General features: G+C 40.1%; 1 protein-coding gene across 1 annotated transcript; it reads right to left on the reverse strand.

Moving 5' to 3' along the window:
• Positions 1-636: 636 nt before the first annotated feature.
• LOC139468213 (phosphomannomutase 2-like) lies at positions 637-12036 on the reverse strand. Its single transcript, XM_071250034.1, has 7 exons — positions 11728-12036; positions 10101-10218; positions 8829-8905; positions 8419-8510; positions 3185-3284; positions 2356-2547; positions 637-1501 (listed from the first exon to the last, which is right to left on the reverse strand). Exons 1-7 carry the CDS (start codon positions 11797-11799, stop codon positions 1397-1399), a joined length of 756 nt encoding a protein of 251 aa, XP_071106135.1. The 5' UTR covers positions 11800-12036; the 3' UTR covers positions 637-1396.
• Between the last annotated feature and the right edge of the window lie 8846 nt (positions 12037-20882).

Here is a 20882-nt window from a genome sequence, read left to right on the forward strand (position 1 = left end):
CATCCAAGTCCCCCAACAAGAGACCAGTTCCCAGCTGCATATGGCCACCAAGTCCACCAACATATACCAACAAGAGACCAGTTCCCAGCTGCATATGGCCACCAAGTCCACCAACATATACCAACAAGAGACCAGTTCCCAGCTGCATATGGCCACCAAGTCCACCAACAAGAGACCAGTTCCCAGCTGCATATGGCCACCAAGTCCACCAACAAGAGACCAGTTCCCAGCTGCATATGGCCACCAAGTCCACCAACATATACCAACAAGAGACCAGTTCCCAGCTGCATATGGCAACCAAGTCCCCCAACAAGAGACCAGTTCCCAGCTGCATATGGCCACCAAGTCCACCAACATATACCAACAAGAGACCAGTTCCCAGCTGCATATGGCCACCACGTCCACCAACATATACCAACAAGAGACCAGTTCCCAGCTGCATATGGCCACCAAGTCCACCAACATATACCAACAAGAGACCAGTTCCCAGCTGCATATGGCCACCAACATATACTAACAAGAGACCAGTTCCCAGCTGCATATGGCAACTAAATCTGGCCACTTCTCAGCAGATTTATTTCTTAAACCAACAGAATCAAGTTTGGTAATTTTCTCAATGGAAATGACTGAAAAAGGTTTATAAAACAACCAGTTTATTTCCCACATGGCATGTCTGTACAGACAACATAACAAAATATAACAAGGACAAATATGTTTCAACAGTGATGAGGACGAAACTCCACCCCGTACAAGACATGCACTGATCTTGCTGTGGATCAATTGCAGGCATCTACACAGACCTTTCATAACATTTGGTGAATAATTTTTGAAACAATTCACATCAATCTGTCAATAACACACTTCACTGATGTTCGTTAGATGGAACTTTGGTTTTGACAGTTACTTCTGTTTTTTGTACTTCAAACAGTCTTTATCTTAGATATATCAATATGTATATAATATATATAATATATATAATATATATAATACCACGAGTTAACCGACAGACAAATAATTTCTTATCAGTTATAGTGAATGACTTTGTAGCACTCTTGATTTTTTTTCTTAAAAGAGTTCCATAGCTTGGGGGCTATTTAGCATTAAATATTTCAACAAAAAACATCCATACATATTCACATAGTGGAAACATTTTGTCACATGATGCCGTATGATCACATGTGTCAACTTCCTTCAAATTGGACTTTGACAATATATGACAACTTAACTTTGAGGGTGTTAACATATTATTAATTAGACCTTTTACCATCTAGGTGCATTCCCCACATGTAAACTTCAAACCCAGTGCTAAAGCTATGTCCTCATCCCACCGGACTTCTACATGACATGACATTATTTACATGACGTCATGAGACATGATAGACATATTACCTATACATCACTTATATATAAGTTCTGTGACTTGCTTCCTCGTGTCTTCAGGGCTTGTGACGGTATGGCCGATTGTTCTCGAGTCTGCGAAGATTTCATGGTCATTACCTCCCTTGAAAATACAAAACAAAAGTCATGATATTTTTTACATAAAAAACAATCACAAGATAAATATATCTGTGCAACTTGGTAGAAACAAATGACGGCACAACCTGGCTGCTGTTGAACAAGAACGTATGGTGAAAGAAGATGAAATTCCTGTTTTGAATGTTTATGAAGAATAATACACCACTCTCATTCACTCTTAATTTGTGATGAACAGAGTGAGCTCCCTTACATGAAACTGTTTACACCTCTACTGTGTACATTCAGAAACCTCACATGATCAGACCAAATACATTTCTTGTTTCATTGATTGTCTTGGTCAAAATGATAAGAGCCTAAAGGCTCCACATTTTTTAAAGAAATCCTTGAGTTGAAATACATCAATACAATGAAAGTTGTTTAGGACCTTGCCTTAAACAGACGACCCGGAGTATGATATACAGAACACTCTGGCTGTACGCTATGTATTCCTCATGTGTGTTACTCACATCTTGTTAGTCGGCAAGACAGTAAGAATAACTTCACTCTTCTACCATCATTATCATCAGAGAGTAGCCCTCTTGGCTTTCTGTTTAAAGTCACACTCAGCAATATATCAGCCAAATGATGGAGGCATGTAAATAGTCAAATCTGGACCAGACAATCCAGAGATTGATATTGTGAACAGCCATCCACACCATTTGGTTACGATGACACACAAAAGCCAAGTCACCGAGCTTGACCACTGATCCGTGAAGTTTCCGTGAAGAATCAAAGGTTGCTGGGGACCTATTCTAACTCGGAATCCTATGGGCTGTTAGAATGTAATGTCTCTGTTATATTACACTGAAAGAAGATAAACCTGTCTGATTACATATGTACCTTCATTGTCTTGTCCCCGAAGAAGTGTATTTCTTTAAAGTTATCCTTCTCCAGAAACTGCAGACAGAACCTCTTGTCCCAGCCCTGCGGAAACACATCAATGCTAATCTGGCCACCGATCGCAAACACCAGGCCTGCGTCCTTGAACTCTTCACGCAGAGCGTCCACAAACTTCTGCCGGACATTGTTTTGCTGTCGAAGCAAAGTATTGGGTTTACAAATGGTAGTATAAAGAATGGGGTGAGTGAGTTAGTTTGTTTGTTACCGACCACCTTGTAAGTATTTCCTATACATCACGGCATGTCAGCTTTAATAACCATGATCGATTGGAACTGATTCAAACACACTCATATTTCTGGTATGCCTAAAGGACACAACTCTGCACAGTGAACTGTTGCGCCTTGGTTGACAGGTCCAAGATGTCCATCTGAGACCATTATCTCAAACATAATGAATTACTTGCAATTAATCTGATGATAAACAAAAAACAAACAACTAGTAGTTTGAATAAATATACCAAGTCCTTCATCAAAGCACAGTAATTTAAGAATTAAACCACTCTCAACAAAATCCAGCAATTCTCATAGCTCATGATTCTTTAAATATCTCATCTTTATCCCAATAACTGATGCAACACATGACATTTGCAAGACACAAAGGAGTCAAGGCACACAAAATATTACGTCCTTTACACACATGAATTTGGACTGGACTCGATAACAGATGGACCAGGTAATACCTGGCAGTGTTCAACTGCAATGGTCAAAATGCCCCATATGTCCCCTCGATTAATGTAGGATCCCTACAGTCTGTGAGCTGGGTTACTCACCTTGTCGAACTCCGCAAACTGTTGGCGTTCCGCCTGAGAACAGCTCCTGCCCACCGGACACAGGTTGATCATGCTACTGCGGAACTCCACAAATGTTCCTCTGAAAGTACAAGTCATATCTGTCACAGCAAGGTAGGACAGTCACAGTAGGATGTGCATCCTTATTACTTAAGTGACAGTAGAATATTTATCATCCAAAACTGTCTCCCACAGGAGATATGGCTTGGGTGAGATCATTGTAGATATTGCTGCAGCATCACAATGCTTTGCAGACTATTGTGACGTCATTGGTTACCATGCCTGACGGTTTTTCCACTCTATCAACTCTTGTTGATATATTTGATATCAAAAGACACTCGAGTGAGATTCTCTATGTATCCAGTATTCATTGTTCTTGATACACTCAGGTCCTGATTTAACTAACTTGAGTTAACCTGGTTATGTAGGTCTGTGCACTGTCATAATGTGTGAACAGCTGATGGCTGCTTCCCGCTTAGTTTACGAGACAATGCACACAAAAATCTTAATGTCTGCATATAACAAAATGCCAAGTAGAACAGGAAATACAATTTAATTGGTAAATATCATGTCTAGTGATGTTTTATCTCAAATTTTCAATTTGTATTGACCAAGTCTAATTTGTTATGATCTGTTAGTTTCCCTGAATTTGCTGAAGGTATATGATGTTATTTTTTTCTGTGGAAGACAAACACGTTTTTATTGGATTGTGTATGTGCTGGTGATGTGCTTCATTCTGATTCGCTTTATGGACGGGGTATATAAATTAGCATCAATTTTGAAGGGTTGTACAGAGGGGTACCTTATACGTGGGGTCGCTTAATAGGCGGCGATATACGGTATGTAAGGATGTCACTGCAGTCAAAAGTAACATCATTGTTTCTGTGAGGGACAATATTAGTATATCCTATGTACATAGATCTCCTACAGATGAGAAGCAGACTTCTTTCAACTGTTTAACATAATTATAATAATAATGATGAAATCATCATCAATTTAAAAAAAGGACAGAGTCAATATCCCCCACAATAGTAAATACATGTCGTGAATAAATATATGGAACTTGTTTCAATGGAAACTCGAAAACTTATTTGTTGAAAAATCACAAACAATAATAAAGCATCAGTTCACCACTAGACCTATCTATGTGCCAAGTTTGGTGAAAACAAAGTATGTTGTTCAAGATCTGCTCCTGAATCAACATCTATCACAGACGGATGGACAGATGGATGGTGTCCATTTTAATACCCCCCACAAAACACGCTGCGGGGGATAACGAGCATCAATCATGTCAACGATATGACAGAATAACCACACTACTCAACTTTTGATAGGGAAATGAGATATGTCATTCTCTTCTACTATACACTTGACATAGGAGAATTTTTTTTGTGTATTATGGAAAGATAAAAATAAAGAATATACATATATATGATTTACAATTCTTATTTCTTTTATTGCCTTTGTTAATTTTTATGATTAATGAAACAAATGAAATAGTTAGCAATTAAATGTTTTTTATAATGATCTGCACAACCAAACACCATTTCCCTGCCAGATGTGTATGCCTGTACGGATCATATTGATAGTAGACAGCATAGCCCTACAATCAAACAGTTGTAACATCTTTTACCAAGCAAAATCAGCATCAATAAATTCTTACATAACTGATTGTTTATACTGTGACCTACAAAACTAACTTGGGAGTTGGAATCCATAAATCCATCAAACAAAACAGTGTGGCCTTGCTGGTCTGGAATAACCGATAAACTATCAGCTAAACACATTTAGACAAAACATCTGCCTCATTGTAGACCATGACTAAAAAGATCACTAATTCTGTGCTGTACACATCCAGCAGGACAGCTGCTGCCATAGGTAAACGCTCCATATATCTCCCTCCACCACTCACAGCAGCGGTCACCTTGACGACGGTCATCTACACCCTACCAGTATCCGTTCTCATCTAATCCATACAAAGATTCAGGTTTTTTAAATTGTTGTTTCCTGCCACACTTAGCATTATTCCACCTATATGACGGCAGTCTGTAAATAATTAAGTCTGGACCAGACAATCCAGTGATTGATATCATGAGCATCGATTGACGCAATTGGGATATGATGACAATAACCATATCAGGGAGCCTAACCAGCATAGACTACTCGAAACCTGTTCTAACACGATTCCCCAGGGGTTTAAAGGCCTCATTTTGTCCATTTGAAAATGAACTTTAACGTGGCACAGATGCAGTATTTGAATAAGCCTTTGTGAACAGCAGAGCCTGTCCACCCGATCCTGTTAGTCACCACTTACGACAAGCATACCGGTAGTCGCCTCTTATGACAAGCATGGGTTGCTGAAACCTTATTCTAACTCTTATTTTCACAGGTCCAAGGATTCAGTACATAAAGAGTTGTATGTAGAAATTATCTCATTATGCCTTTACAATCATCAAAGACACAACGTAATGATTGTGCATTCATCTTTTTCATGTATGCCATAGCTAAGGTTGTGTTAAGCTGAGTACCGGTATATTAAGGGCCGGGGGTTGAGATGAACATCTTCGCAGCAGAGAAGCAGTAATTAAATGAAATTTGAAGCTGATGGATTATATAAATATAAGTAACAAAACTCTTTCCGTATTCCTAAGAAATACCGTCGCAAAGCAGAATCTTTTGTAAGATGGTCTATAACATGAACATGTGTTTATGAATCACTATCAAATAGTGATGATACTAGGTGTTCGCGAAAGGTAAATCCCATTGGTGGCATCCATCACAAACACATGCAAAGGCAAGGTAATTATTCACGGGAAATAAGACGAGAACATATGGTACAAGTCAAAATATATATAAATGTCGACCATCCACCACTGATCTATGCACCAGGTGGATGGGGCAGTACTGGATGAGTGAGTGAGTATGGTTTTACGTCACTTTCAGCAATATTCCAGCAATATCATGGCAGGGGACACCAGAACCATACTGGGTGATCACTCATGGCACAGAGTACAGTGCCAGTGAGTGAATGAGAGGAAAAAAACATCAATGCAGATCTTAGACATTAATCATTTGGCTGAAATACACAAGCACAATATGGTGCAGACAAGTGAAGGATGAAGATAAATGTAGGGCTTGATCTTATGATCAGCGGATCCAGGCATTGAAGGGAGACAACTCAAGGGAGAGTGAGCTCAAGTTTCATACTGATTCTAAAAGTATTCTGACTGTGTGAGTGAGTGAGTTAAAATTTAACGTCATCTTGGCAATATTTCAGCAATATAGCAACGAGAAAAAGTTGATGCATTGACAATTGAGTCATGAATACAAAATTATATTTAAAATCTGACCATGTAATAGATGGGAGCACCCAACCTGCACCAGTGAGTGAGTATGGTTTTACATCCCTTTAAACAATACTCCAGCAAAATCACGATGGGTACACCAGAAAAGGGCTTCAAACACAGTACCCACCTGGGGAATGGAAACTCGGGCCTTTGACGTGGAGAGAAAACGATTTAACCACTAGGCAGGCTACCTCACTGCTCTCAATCTGCACTAGCTACATGGAATACCCTGCACCACACATATACACTACTACCAGCTCACCTTATCAATAGGGGAAACTGAAGAGACTAACAATCATGGCCCCAACAAGAATCTCAGTGTTGCAATGCTGCCTACATACTGTACATACATATTAACATTCACGGTGAAAGTTATTTCATATTTATTTCGACACAGACTATTTGTTTGTTTGTTGCATAACGTTGCATATGACTGCTGTCTGTAAATAATCAAGTCTTGGCCAGACAATCCAGTGACTGACATCATGGGCATAGTTTTACGCAATTGGGATAATGACATACATCAATAGATCCCATTAGTTGCCTCTTACGACACGCATGGGTTGCTGAGGACCAATTCTAACCCGGAATCTTCACAGGACAGATGTTATAGTGGCCACATGCTTTCTATTAAGAGGCTTTTTTCAAATATTTTGAGTGAGAGTTTTTGGTTTAACACCAATTTTTGCAATTTTTTCTGCAAGTCAGCTGAGAAGGGGTGTTTGTTTCTTACTACCACTGTCAGTAATATTCCAAACAATTGTAAATAATCCAATCAAACCAGTGACTGATATTATGACCACGTCCCCTCCAATTGGGCTGTGAGGAGACCCAGGTAACCACATCCCCGCAGTCAACCACCTCTTACAACAAACATAGGTTACTTCGAACCAATCCTACCCTGGATTTCCCACGGTGATCTTATGAGCGAGTAGGTGAGGTTGGTTTAACACTGCTTTGAACAGTCTTTCATTTATATTAAGACATGGCAGCTTAGCATGGGAGGAAAGCCTGTTGTGATGCAGGTCAAAGGCTTTACCACTTTGGTGAAACCCAGGAGCCAACGTCTCAACTCTCAAGGGCAATCTCATTCAAATAAGATCTGAGTTCTCGCTGCTGCTAAACAAAGATCTGAGGACATCCTACTACAGGTCACGTCAGAACGACCTTTAGAGAAATTTGACCGATCACTGAAGTGACAAACAAGAAGTCGACATCAGCCAATAGGAAAGCTTTTCTCTATCTTTACGGCACTCGTTTCCACCTGTCGACTTTCCTTTTAGACTAGGCTTGAATAATATGTTGACACAGTTCTCGATTAAAATTTCGAAAACTGAAAACAAACATTCTGGAATTCCGGAATGTCTAATATATGGTTGAGATTGTATGACAGTGCTTTCCATGTACTGTGCAACGCCTCTTCCGTTCAAATGTTTATCCCACGGAAGTGAGGGATAGACGATAATTTGGACAGAACTGTCATTTGGAATACCCCGAGTTAACGTTTTCGAGGTTGCATGATTGGAAAACACATTCCGACTTTCACTTTCATGATCTGGTAAGCGACGCTCTGATTGGTCGGATGAAAGGTCGTTCTGACATGGCCCGTAATGGGATGTCCTCAGATCTTTGTTTAGCGATAGCAAGAACTAAGATATGATTTTAATGAGATGGTCTCAAGGGTCACAGATCATGGACATCAACCTCTTCCGTGAAACCCATCAGCAAGGGTACATGCCAACAGAACAAGGTTAATATGGGGAACACCAGATTCAAACTCAGACTAAGCAGATCATTCAAACCACAATAAGCAGATCATGTCAAGGCTAAGGGTATCAATTAAGGCTAAGAAAACACATTATCATTTACCTCTTACATGGCAATACCAGATCGGACATGTATCGCAGAGCGAAGTTAATGAGTTTCTGCAACGTTTCATCTCCAATTGCTTTTTGAATGTTCTGAAAGAGAATAGTTAAGATCAGACACACAGTGACACACACTGATATTGACATCCACATGTTTATTACCACACATAGTTTGAATTCTCACTGATCTCTGAAGACAATATAAACAGGTCTGCAATACATTGAACATTCTGCTAATTAATCAGGCTGAAATTTAGAGATTATCACATTAATAATTGATTTGGTTATATAAAAGATTATACAGTTACCTGAATATGTCAACATTTTCTTTATAAACCTTTAAGAGGCTGAAACATTTTATCAGATAATAGTTCATCTTTTCTTGAAAACCCCAAAATAATATTACTTTACCTCTTGCCCAATCTGTTCTCCATTCTTAAAGGCAACTAAACCATTTTCTGCAAAGAGGTAGTCAAACTTCTTGATCACTGAAACACATTCACATAAACATAATTACAAAGGCTCATGTCTCCCGAGCTGACAGATCAGTGATGTCTAAGGTGAGAAAATGTGGGCATGAGGACACACTAAATGACCCAGATGTGGTTACCATGGTTACACTACTGGCGCCAACATGCAGTGTGGAAGTGGTGCCCCTCAGCAGGATCTGCTGGTTAGGATCAGTAGTATATCAGCACCATATCTGAGCTCTGTGTCAGTTTGGGCTTTCCTCAATCATTAGGCAGACACAATATAATTCAAGTTCTGGTCAGCCCTACTCAGTCAAGCAGATGTATTACTCAACTTCATTATGACCACAGAATGCAAGATTTCATTCCATATTTTCAAAAGTGACATTACCAGAACATGGAGGCAAGAGAAACTGCAAGGTGGCAAACTCCCATGACTATGTTGATTATCATGATTATAAGTATTCACATTTCAGTAATAAAAATGTGATGGTGGACTGAAAGTGATACAGGTAATGGCCACTAGCGCCGACTACCACTTTGTCTTTCTGTTCTGCCATGCTTACAGGTGGCGCTGTGCTACTTCTGCCAATATTGGGGGTAACACTATTATTTTGTTCTATTTATAGCGTATCGCGATCTCACAAACTGATGATTCAAGTATAGTGAGTACTTAAGTAGGTATCGGTGAATCATTACAGCCATACTGGCCACCGACCAGTTATTGCTTTTTTTATGTTTTATTTCTGAAATATTCTGTCTAACGATGACTGTACCAATAACTTAATTTTTTTATTTTGTGCAACTTTGAGCAAATGAGATTATTACTGTCCGTAGAAAAAGTGTGAGTACATTTGTGTTTTAATGCAATGAGAGGGAATCAAATAGGACTTTCCCCTCAACTAACTGTACCAGTTGCCGCCATCATCTAAACAGCATCTGCCATGTGATCACGTGCACCTCTACAGGTATACAAATTACTCTGTTTATTACCTCTGGTAGCACATTCAAATATTTTATTCATTACAATCAATAAGAAATTCTTTTATCAATTTGTTGTCTGCCAATGGAAGTAAACTGATATTCCCCAAATTCAATCTACACATGCTATACTACAGATTTTGTGATATATTCAGGTTATGCACTGATACAGTGTGGAGACCTGGATGTGGGCATTACACTGAGACTGTGACAGCCACCATGCCACACTCACCATCAGCAGAGCCCCCCATCTGTTCTGTTATCTTGGACAAGTCAGACCCTCCCACAAGGCCAACAACAACCTTGGATTTCAAATTCTCCATAAAAGCATCCATTTCTTCTGTGATTTTCTGCAATATTTAGAGAAATAATCATTTAGCTTAAGCAGACAGAAAGCCTTATACACATACAAATTGTCAATGGGTCCAAACAATTTACACTTACATCTCCTGGGTGTCATAAAAAACTTTGGCAGATTGAGTCAAATAGAACTAATTACAATTTCATGTTATAACTGACATTTCTATCATGTCTATTCTGGTAAAAAATACACCTGAGTTCAGAGTAACAATGGTTGATTTTCTTCACTCTAACATTGAAGTCCCACTCTATAAAAGACTAAAGGTTTCTGACTGTCCCCTGGACTAAACAATAGATATAGGCCCAGGTAAATCCTAGCTTGTACTTGCAATCATGGTAATGAAAACAGCTGTCCAACTTCAGAAAGTGAAATTTGCACAAAACAATGAACATTACTTTGAAATATTTGAGTAAGTCTCATTTACCACAGCAATATTCCAGCTATATAATGGTGTGCTGGAAATAGGGCCTGACAAACCATGCACTGGCATCCAGGCATCTCAGCACAAAACAAGTAACCAAGTCTTCTGACAACAACATATATGCTTAAATCAATAACATTTAACTATTTTGTACCATGATAGGGAGTATAGTAATGCCAACACAGGTATGTAGAAGGCCTGCATGGTCATTGCAATGCTTCGTAAATATTTCTGATTGAAAATTGAAATTGATACATAGGTAGGTGAGTCATTCCTACAGCCCCTGAACCATATTATTTTCCCTCCCACCCAGCCCTTACTGTAATATCATGGTAATACAATAGCTCTAAATGAAGCAAGTCTAGATTTTCCACAGGTTCAGAAACACCCATATCTCATTGGGACTCTTTTCATTTCAAATGTAGTTACTTGTTTCTGTGAAAATTATATATTTCTACAGAGTGAGTGAGAATTGGTTTTACGCCACTTTTAGCAATATTCCAACAATATCACAGCGTGGGACACCATAGATGGGCTTCACACATAATGCCTATGTAGGGAATCGAACCCGGGCCTTCGGCGTGACGAGCAAATGCTTTAACCACTAGGCTACCCAACCGCCCCATAATATTTCTACAGACTATAAAAGCGTTATTCTAATAGGTAGATGTAATGTGTAATGTATTGTCAGATCTAACTGGCAAAATGCACTTGTGAATCGTGACATCCCTTTACGTTAATACAAGAAATTCTTTCTTCTACCATGTCTACCAACCAAAATCATCTAACGTAGCGTAGTTATCTGTGTCAATACTTCATGAGGAAAATGTCGTTAATATTGAGAATTTTGCAGTTTTAAGAATGAGTGAGATTGAACTCGGACACAGTGCCGAGACAAGGACCATTGCATCACATCCGAGCCCTATTCTCTGTAAGAAGTTTGACCGGCATGTCTCTGAACGGGCACCTGTCATCATCGAATAAACCTAGCTATGACAGCAGGAACAAAACAATTCTTTGTTTCATAGTTGATAATGTCAATACATGACAAGAAATGTTGTGACAATTCATACTTACAAGTCGAGGCATCGTGACAGTGCCATCGACATCAAATATACAAATGATAGACGTGTCTCGCTTGTCCGCCATCTTCTCAATAATAACAACTTCCGGTTATGGGTAGTTCCAAATAAGTCAAACTACTGCGATATCGTAATTGCTGAAGTACTTCTATCCTTCGTGAATCAGTACAATGTCCCTCAGAATATAGTTATAATGGTTGACACTCAGACCTGGGGCTGTGTGATATGAAACACGAGGTGGTGTACAGAATCAGAATAATGTTATCGCTGTGCTAGTTTTAAAGGAGCGCACTATACACGAGACTTGTTGACGGAGCAACACATGCTCTACGCTGATTGGTTAAACCAGACACACCTCCTTTTTATTGCATCACCTGTAGTGGTAGTATTCATGGTAGATGAATGGTAATTCAGTGATGAAATAATCATGGAAGTTGCATTGACACATAACAAATGTGAAACCATGAGGGGCGCAGACCCGAGTGGTTTATTCTCCTTGCAATGTTTTATTGTACGATAAACGACCACGAGTCGTATATTTCTTATATGAGATATCAACATTTTTACAGCCTCTTTAAGGATGTTGATAAAATGTACAAGTTTTACAAATATTTACCAAACTTTTAATAATGCTGACTACCTGAATAGAATCCGACCATGTTACGAACAGGTGGGTTAAGTTTGGTATATCCCGCATATTCTCACAATCCTCATATTGATTATGTGTACCTTTTCTCCTAATACCTATTGTCATATCGTTCGGCCACTGCGTTTATCTGCATAGCCCAGCTGCATCTATGGGAAGCAACTTATACTAGACACTTCCCTCTAAAAAATAACGTCGTCCAATTTAAAACGTCACAAGTTGCGAGCGCATATGCCAATCTCCAGAAATGACGTATGATATAACAATAACCACGTTGCGTTCTTCATTGTTCTTTGCGATTTATCGCGTAGCTATCTTATATTTAAGAATTAAAGACTCGTGGTCGTTGTTTATCGTACAATAAAACACGACAGGGAGAATAAACCATGAAGAGAGTTTCGAACATGCGCTCGCAATTGATGACGTCGTATATTGGACGACGTCATTTTTTAGAGGGAAGTTGTTCCCCATAAACGCGATGGCCGAACGGTCACATCCAAAGAGGGGCGAGAATAACTTAATAACCCAAACTCCTACCCCCGGATCTGCCAGTGCTCAGCCCATGTAGAGAATGATACGTACAGAGCATGCTGTGAAGGCTAGCAGAACAGATTTTACGCCAGCTTTACTTGTTATACTCACGTTGTAGCCATACTACCTGAACTACACGTTTATAAGCCCCTTCGTCATTTAGCTCATTGGCTTAAAAACGGAACAATAAAACTCCATGAAGCCCATGGGCTTAAATTCAGTAGAAAAATTATTGATCTCCACGCTTCTATATTGCCAATTTGCACGTAAGTGCTGTTAGTGGTTTCCACATGTACAGGATTAGGGACCCCGGCTATAACGTTGGTGATATTCTGGATACTCAGTAGGGCATTTGAAACGCATATGCTGACAGGCATAATGGCGATATTGGATTGTTATTGCTTTTCTTGTTATTTCAATTTTGAACGTTTTCTTGACTCATTTTCCTTAAGTTGAAAAAGAAAAAAAAACGTCTTATGTTAAAGTGTTGCTATCTCGCTCCAGTTGTGAGAATTGGTTCATTAAACTTGGATATTTATTCTTCCTATCTTGTCATTGTCTCTTTTTGTTTTTAAGCCCTGGGCTGAAAATTGGATAAAATGTTAGTCAATCAAAACAGACAAAATCTGTAATTAAGCCTAGGGCATAAGCCGTGCAGTCCTCGTTTTATCCAAATATCACAGAGCATGGTCACACACACTATTTGATATGAATAGGTATCTTAACATGAGCTAAGCGACCGCGTCCGTGGTAGAGCGTTCTCCCGAAGAGCAGAAGGTCCGGGGTTCGATAAAAGACGTTAAAAGATGGTACTTGTTGTTAGCCTGTATGGCGCTCAGCATTAAGGAGCTAAAACAAGGACTGGTCGGTTCGGAGTCAGTGTACTGTGTCTGAGCGTTCCATGTTAAAACTGCGGCATGGTATTTCAGTGAGCTAGCACTATATAATCGGCATCAGTCCTGACTAGTACAAGAAATAATCTTGGACGCGTAGCTGAACCCCATTTCAGCTTACACGAGTTAAACAACACCTGAATCGTTCGTTTAAATCTCAACATATATGCTCCATCAGAATAGCAGTGTGTATGTAATTATGCATATATTATCAAGTGTATCTTAATTTCAATTTCAAAGATTAAATTCTCGCTCAACCACTCAATCTAAACTGCATCACTATCACAATAGCACAGTCACCATTGCGCTTGCCTTTCTATTGTTTCTCTGGGTCTCTATTGTCTCGCCCCAGCTCCTCAGTTCATTGACATGATGCCTCATGGGATTCGTCAGCTTACCTTCACACTTTCACCGAGTGTCTCTTGGGTTCAATTTGAGTTGACCATTACTGGATGTGTTCCACTTATCACAGGTCAGTTTATGTGTGAATTGTATACTTGTGTGTTCTTGTTTAGAGTTGTTGTATCATAAGGGTTTAATTTTGTCGTATATATTCATCTTGCTATGCGGGGGCACGGGTGGCCCAGTCGTCTAAGGCGCCGCGATTCGCTGTGCAGAGTTGTGTCCCTTGGGCACGCCAGAAACCTATGATTGTGGGTTCGAATCCCGGTTCGCCCCGATTATGTTTCTTGGTTTGTCAGCACCATACCCGTGCTCGTGGGTTTCACCGAAGTGGTAAACGTCTGAGACCTGCATCACTTCGGGCTTTCCTCCCACATGACACGCCGTGATATAACTGTTATACTGTTAAAAGTGGCGTTAAACCCAACTCGCTCATCTTGCTTTGCACTCAAGTAGTGTGCTGTGGATCAATGTAATTATGTTATTGTGTCTGTATACATTATGACAATACCTTTGTGTATGGTATGTGTCATTTGATAATGGGATCATGTCAAAAGGCGTTTTCATGCATATTTTATAGCATCTAGTTAATTAATATTGATCATATTAACTATGCGAACCTATAAGTTTCTGATATTTGTTGATAAGTTATAATTGTAATGTTTCCTTGGTATGTGTAGGTATGTTGCATATCTTAACTGTGTGTATTGTGTATTTATTTCAACAGGGTCTTTTCACCATGGCATATGCTAATCAGTTATATATTGCCATTAAATATGTACTACGTGATATACCTAGTAATCGGTGTTTATTTCAACGTAAGTAATAATGTACCGGTTTTTCGAATGACTATAAAGAGATGATTAAAGCATCCATAAAATGTTATGATATTTGTATGTTGTTTTGCTTGCGTAATGTGTGAGTAAAATGGTTTTAAGGCCTCTTTGAACAGTATTCCAGTCATGTCATGTCGTGTCAGCTATCGGGAGGAAAGCCTGAAGTGATGCAGGTTTTAGATGTTTACCACTTTGGGGAACTCACGAACACGGACATATGGTGCTGACAGATCTAGAAACAATCGGGGGAATCTGGGCGTGTTCATATATCTATACAAATAAATCTTTCCATACATTTCTCAATCTCATTAAAATCAGATCTTAGTTTTTGCTACCGCTAAACAAAGATCTGATAAAAAAAAACTATCGATATTGATTAAAATATCTATAGCCACGTATGTAACATTACCTCTAGTTGTAGATAAGTTGTGGATATTCTGCTTTCAGTTAACACGACTAAAACAACATGGCCCGATGAGATAGGCCACAGATTACTAAATAAAACTGCCACAATATTAGCACCAATACTGGTAAAAACTGTTCAATATGTCACCCCAGAATTCAACCTTTCCTGTTATTTGGCATCTTCCCGAGGCAAGGGAGTTAACTAACTATAAAAGTCCAGTTTCCACCCTTGCCGAACAAGGTAGGACTTACGAGTCTATGCATAGCGCAATCACAATCGTGCAACCAAATCGAAATCCGGTTCGTAAACTGTCGTGCAGATTTCGGTCGACTGCACGATTTGCGAAGCATGTGCACCGTCAAATCGTTGTCAACAAATATTTTCCAAATCTGTTCATGTTTTCAATCAAGGTGCTCACGTGATTTGATGCATTTCGCGATGTGGGACCCGTTTTATCACAATATAGATCTTGATTATCGATCCGATAGTCCTGACTGGGCTCCGCCATTTTGTTTGAAGCAAATGCAAGTGATACGAGAGGTGGAATCTGATTGGTCCATAGGAGAGGCTTAGAAGGGACATAACTCGTAATAGCCACTGGTGCCGCTACGATCGAGGCCAGGAATTCCAGCCTAGTTCGACAAGGGTGGAAACAGGACTTTTAAAGTCAGTTAACTCTCTTGCCTCGGTAAGATGGTTGTTTGGAGAGAGGTATCAGTTATTCCTATCCATAAGATAGGTATTGAATGGGACTTTTCTAATTAAAGATTTGTAGCACGTACAAGCTCCATGACCAAGATATTTTAAAAAAAGGTATATTTGAATATGTATACATTTACTTTGGAGATAATGAAATGTTGGCAAAATTACAATCTGGCTTTATGCATGGTAATTCTACTTCAAAACAATTAACCGTTTTGTACAACTTCATAGCACATGCTGTAGATAATGGCAAGAAAATTCAAGCTGTTATTTTGTGATACCAGTAAAGCTTTCGATAACGTTAGGCACGAGGGTATCACACTCAGACTAACTCACGAGACACCAAGGGGAAATTATAAAAATGGTTCAAGAGTTATTTAGAAAATGGAGTTCAGAATGTAACTCTTCACGGTTGCAGCTCCAATGTAAGGCTGGTGTGACACAAGGATAAGTATTGGGGCCTTTATTATTCCATTTTCATATAAATGCTATTGTGGAAGGTATTGACAGTAATATCAGCCATTTTGCAGTTGACACGTCACTATATGTATTTGTGGAAGATCCGAATATTGCTGCAAACTACCTAAATAATGACAAGTAGACTTTCTACTTGGGCTGACAACTGGCAAGTTAAATTTAATCCAAAAAAGACCGAATCTATTCAGTTCACACGTAAAGTAACGCATAACCCCAAACTAAAACTAAAAATTAGTGACAATATCAGCGAGAAAGTTTAATCCCACAAACATTTAGGAATTATTCTCTACCACGATTGGTCCCGGTTGAGCATATCAGTGAAATAGTTAAAAGAGTTAGTCCTATGATAAAGTGTCTGCAAGAAGTTTTAAATAGGAACACCAAAGAAACTATGTTCTCGTCTGTAACACTACCAAACTTTGACTACTGGTCTCATATCTGGGATAACTGTTCAATGGAGCAGTCACTGATGCTTGAACAACTAAACCTAGATGCGCCTAGGACAGTATGTGGGGCGGTTCGTGGTACCAGTCACTGCAAAAAATATATACCGAAACACATTTTTAAAAAATGATAAAAGGTGAAGAAATGCATGGCAACAAATTTAATTCAAATTGTGGCTTTTGGTGCAACCAGTTTGTGTGCTGTCTCCTGAGACTTGGCTGTAGTGACCTCAATGCTGACAGATTTAAAATCCAATTTGTTCTTCAGGCTACCACCATGAAGATGCACTTCACTATTTCTTTACCTGTACCAACTACACAGACATAAGAAGAAAACATATATTTTTACTCTGAAGGGTATGGTCTCTATCATTATGGAAATGCAAATGTTACAGCAAAGATTGCTTAAGAAATACTAAAATCTGTTCATAATTTCATATCAGCCTCTGGTAGATTTCCAGACTTTGTCTAAGTGCAAACTATCGTTTAATTTCTGAAGTATCTGAATTTAGCTTACAGCGTTTGACTTCAGCATGTTCAGAGTCGACAGCTGTGTGTTTAAGCAAAATAATTACCTTATTACTTACGGTTGACTGTACATATAATTGATATATAACTTATAACTGGAGCGGTACTGATATAAGTCTGGGTTGTTTACCAACCCAGCTTCACACATTTTGTGAAATAAATATGTTTAAAACATCGGGGGACATCTCATTATGGGAGAGCCAGGACCAGCCACGCAATAATATCAGATGACATGGAATCAACCAAGTCACCGGGCATGACCACCCGATCCATTTAGTCGCCTCTTACAGAAAAAACATCGGTTACTGGGACCCTATATCCTCACGGGTTCCGAATGAGTGAGTTCAGCTTTGGTTGAACACAATTTCAGTGACATTATTCCAGTGGTAGAAACTAACAGTTTCAGTCCACTAGTCCTTATAATGATGACATATAGCAAAACCCTTAAAAATAGCAAATTTCTACTAACTTTTTTGATAGGCATGTAGAAGTTAAAGTACTAAGTAAGGAAAAGATTTTATAGATCAAGCAAGTGGATGACGGTTTTAGAACCTACACCGAAACGTCGCTCTTAATTGTAATAAAGAAGTTGTTCATCAATAAATTCTTATCCTTAAATTTCTACTAGTCCTTATCATACCTTAACTATTGGGCAGTTTGGCAAGGACTATAGGACTAGTGTCACAGTGTCACCCCGTGTAGAATGAGGCAAGGACTACAGGACTAGTGTCACAGTGTCACCCCGTGTAGAATGAGGCAAGGACTACAGGACTAGTGTCACAGTGTCACCCCGTGTAGAATGAGGCAAAGACTACAGGACTAGTGTCACAGTGTCACCCGTGTAGAATGAGGCAAAGACTACAGGACTAGTGTCACAGTGTCACCCCGTGTAGAATGAGGCAAGGACTACAGGACTAGTGTCACAGTGTCACCCGTGTAGAATGAGGCAAGGACTAGAGGACTAGTGTCACAGTGTCAGCCCGTGTAGAATGAGGCAAGGACTACAGGACTATTGTCACAGTGTCACCCCGTGTAGAATGAGGCAAGGACTAGAGGACTAGTGGCACAGTGTCACCCCGTGTAGAATGAGGCAAGGACTAGATGACTAGTGTCACAGTGTCACCCCGTGTAGAATGAGGCAAGGACTAGAGGACTAGTGTCACAGTGTCACCCCGTGTAGAATGAGGCAAGGACTAGAGGACTAGTGTCACAGTGTCAGCCCGTGTAGAATGAGGCAAGGACTAGAGGACTAGTGTCACAGTGTCAGCCCGTGTAGAATGAGGCAAGGACTAGAGGACTAGTGGCACAGTGTCAGCCCGTGTAGAATGAGGCAAGGACTAGAGGACTAGTGGCACAGTGTCAGCCCGTGTAGAATGAGGCAAGGACTAGAGGACTAGTGGCACAGTGTCAGCCCGTGTAGAATGAGGCAAGGACTAGAGGACTAGTGGCACAGTGTCAGCCCGTGTAGAATGAGGTAACCAGCATCCCTTGGCCTGACAATGTCGCTAGAGGCAACTAAATACAGGATCGTCCGGTCTGGTTTGGTGACAAAACACTTTGCTTTTGTTTACAAAGTGACATATTCATATTGAAACAATTCAAAATCGATCATGTTCTGACGTGTTTTGCAAATGTTCCATATCAGTGACAGTAGGTGTTTGACTACCCTTGCAATTACTTCAAATAGGTCTTCAGCAACCCATGCTTGCCGTAAAAGTGGACTATGCTTGTCGTTAGATGCGACTAACGGGATCGGGTGGGGAGGCTCGCTGACTTGGTTGAAGCATGTCATCGATCCCAATTGCGTGGATCGATGCTCATGATGTCAGTCACTGGACTGTCTGGTCCAGACTCGATTGTTTACAGACCGCCGTCATATAGTTGTCATATTGCTGAGTGCGGCGTAAAACAACAAACAAACCAAACCAAACCCAAACTTCACTCTGTAAACCCATTTATCCAGAAACTGTCTGCGCCGCGACCGCTGTCAAAGGCATTGATGTTTTCATTGGTACTCGTAGATACAAAGGAAGGAGAAGTGAATTTTCTTTTCGAAATCTCAAATTTAAAACCATGTGGTCCATTTTCCTTTGCTCAAAACTCATTTATTGGTGTTGCATGCAAATTAGGTGTGTACGATACCATGCAGTTTGTTTTTTAGTCGGGGAGGTGGGGAAGCCTAGTGGTTAAAGCGTTCGCTCGTCACTCCGAAGACCCGGGTTCGATTCCCCACATGGGTACGATGTGTGAAGCCCATTTCTGGTGTCCCCCGCCGTGATATTGCTGGAATATTGCCAAAAGAGGTGTAAAACCATACTCACTCACCCATTGTATTTTAGTCTGTACAGGTGTGGCATGTAGAATATTTTGGAGGATACTTCCCGCCCTTACCATCTCTATATTGAACAGTCTTCGGTTCACTCTGCACTGTGACAAGTTTGTAACATGTAGAACGTATCTTTTCGTGACCCATTCCTGACGTGAACTTCTAACAGCGTCTGTAGTGACAGTTGGACGTCTCACAGTGACGTCTCACAACGACGTCCCTCTGCGCTGGTTCTGTGGCCGGTCCTGGCCGGTTTTTACAAACAAGCTCAGCCCTGAGTCCCATGGCAAAGTACATGAGACAGGACTTAGATACTACAAGCTCAGCGTTGTGATACCGGGCCCTGTCCTGCTAATGTCCCGTCCATGAGGTCCTGTGCTGGCTCGACAACGACCGGCATCTGGATTGTGATCCGGGAAAATCAATCTAGGACAGTGCAAGATAAGGCTGTTCAATGGCGGTGTCTGATTGTAAGGGCGGCTCGATTGAGGGCGGCTCTGTGTCACGTGACGCAGATGATTCCCCCCAAATCACAACTGACCCACGCATGTATCGATCTAACTCACCATTAGCCATTCATGCTGTCTCATTGACGCCATCTACACCGGAAGTCATGGACGAACAATGACCCTTTCGAAAATAGCACGTGACCAGTGAAGAGAAAATCAAGATGGAAACTGTTATCTGAATGCTCTCCCCAATGTCCGATATCTGTCCTATTTGTGACAGGCCAGGATTACATAACTCTCTGAATTGTGCCTGCATGGCTAGAATGTTGGTGATATGTCTGTTAGTGTTAAACCTCTGTGGTTATTTAAGGAGACTTAGAGTGCTAAAACAAACGGATATTCCTAACCACGAATATATTGAAATTGGCTGTTGATATCTTTTAGAGAATAAACATTTACCACGTCAAACAACAAGCCTATTAATAGCATACGGCAGTGTTTAAAATACCCG

This window comes from Haliotis cracherodii, unplaced genomic scaffold, assembly GCF_022045235.1.
Source record: "Haliotis cracherodii isolate W230 unplaced genomic scaffold, xgHalCrac1.p SCAF_2, whole genome shotgun sequence".
In the NCBI taxonomy this organism is placed as follows: domain Eukaryota; kingdom Metazoa; phylum Mollusca; class Gastropoda; order Lepetellida; family Haliotidae; genus Haliotis; species Haliotis cracherodii.

Bases quoted from the DNA above. Each gene is read 5' to 3' on its own strand.
- LOC139468213 (XM_071250034.1), bottom strand. From the start codon at position 11,799: ATGGCGGACAAGCGAGACACGTCTATCATTTGTATATTTGATGTCGAT. The intron at 2,548-3,184 runs GTGAGTAACCCA...TTGCTTCGACAG, and splicing joins AGTTTGCGGAGTTCGACAAG to CAAAACAATGTCCGGCAGAA. The intron at 1,502-2,355 runs GTACATATGTAA...TGTATTTTCAAG, and splicing joins TCGGGGACAAGACAATGAAG to GGAGGTAATGACCATGAAAT.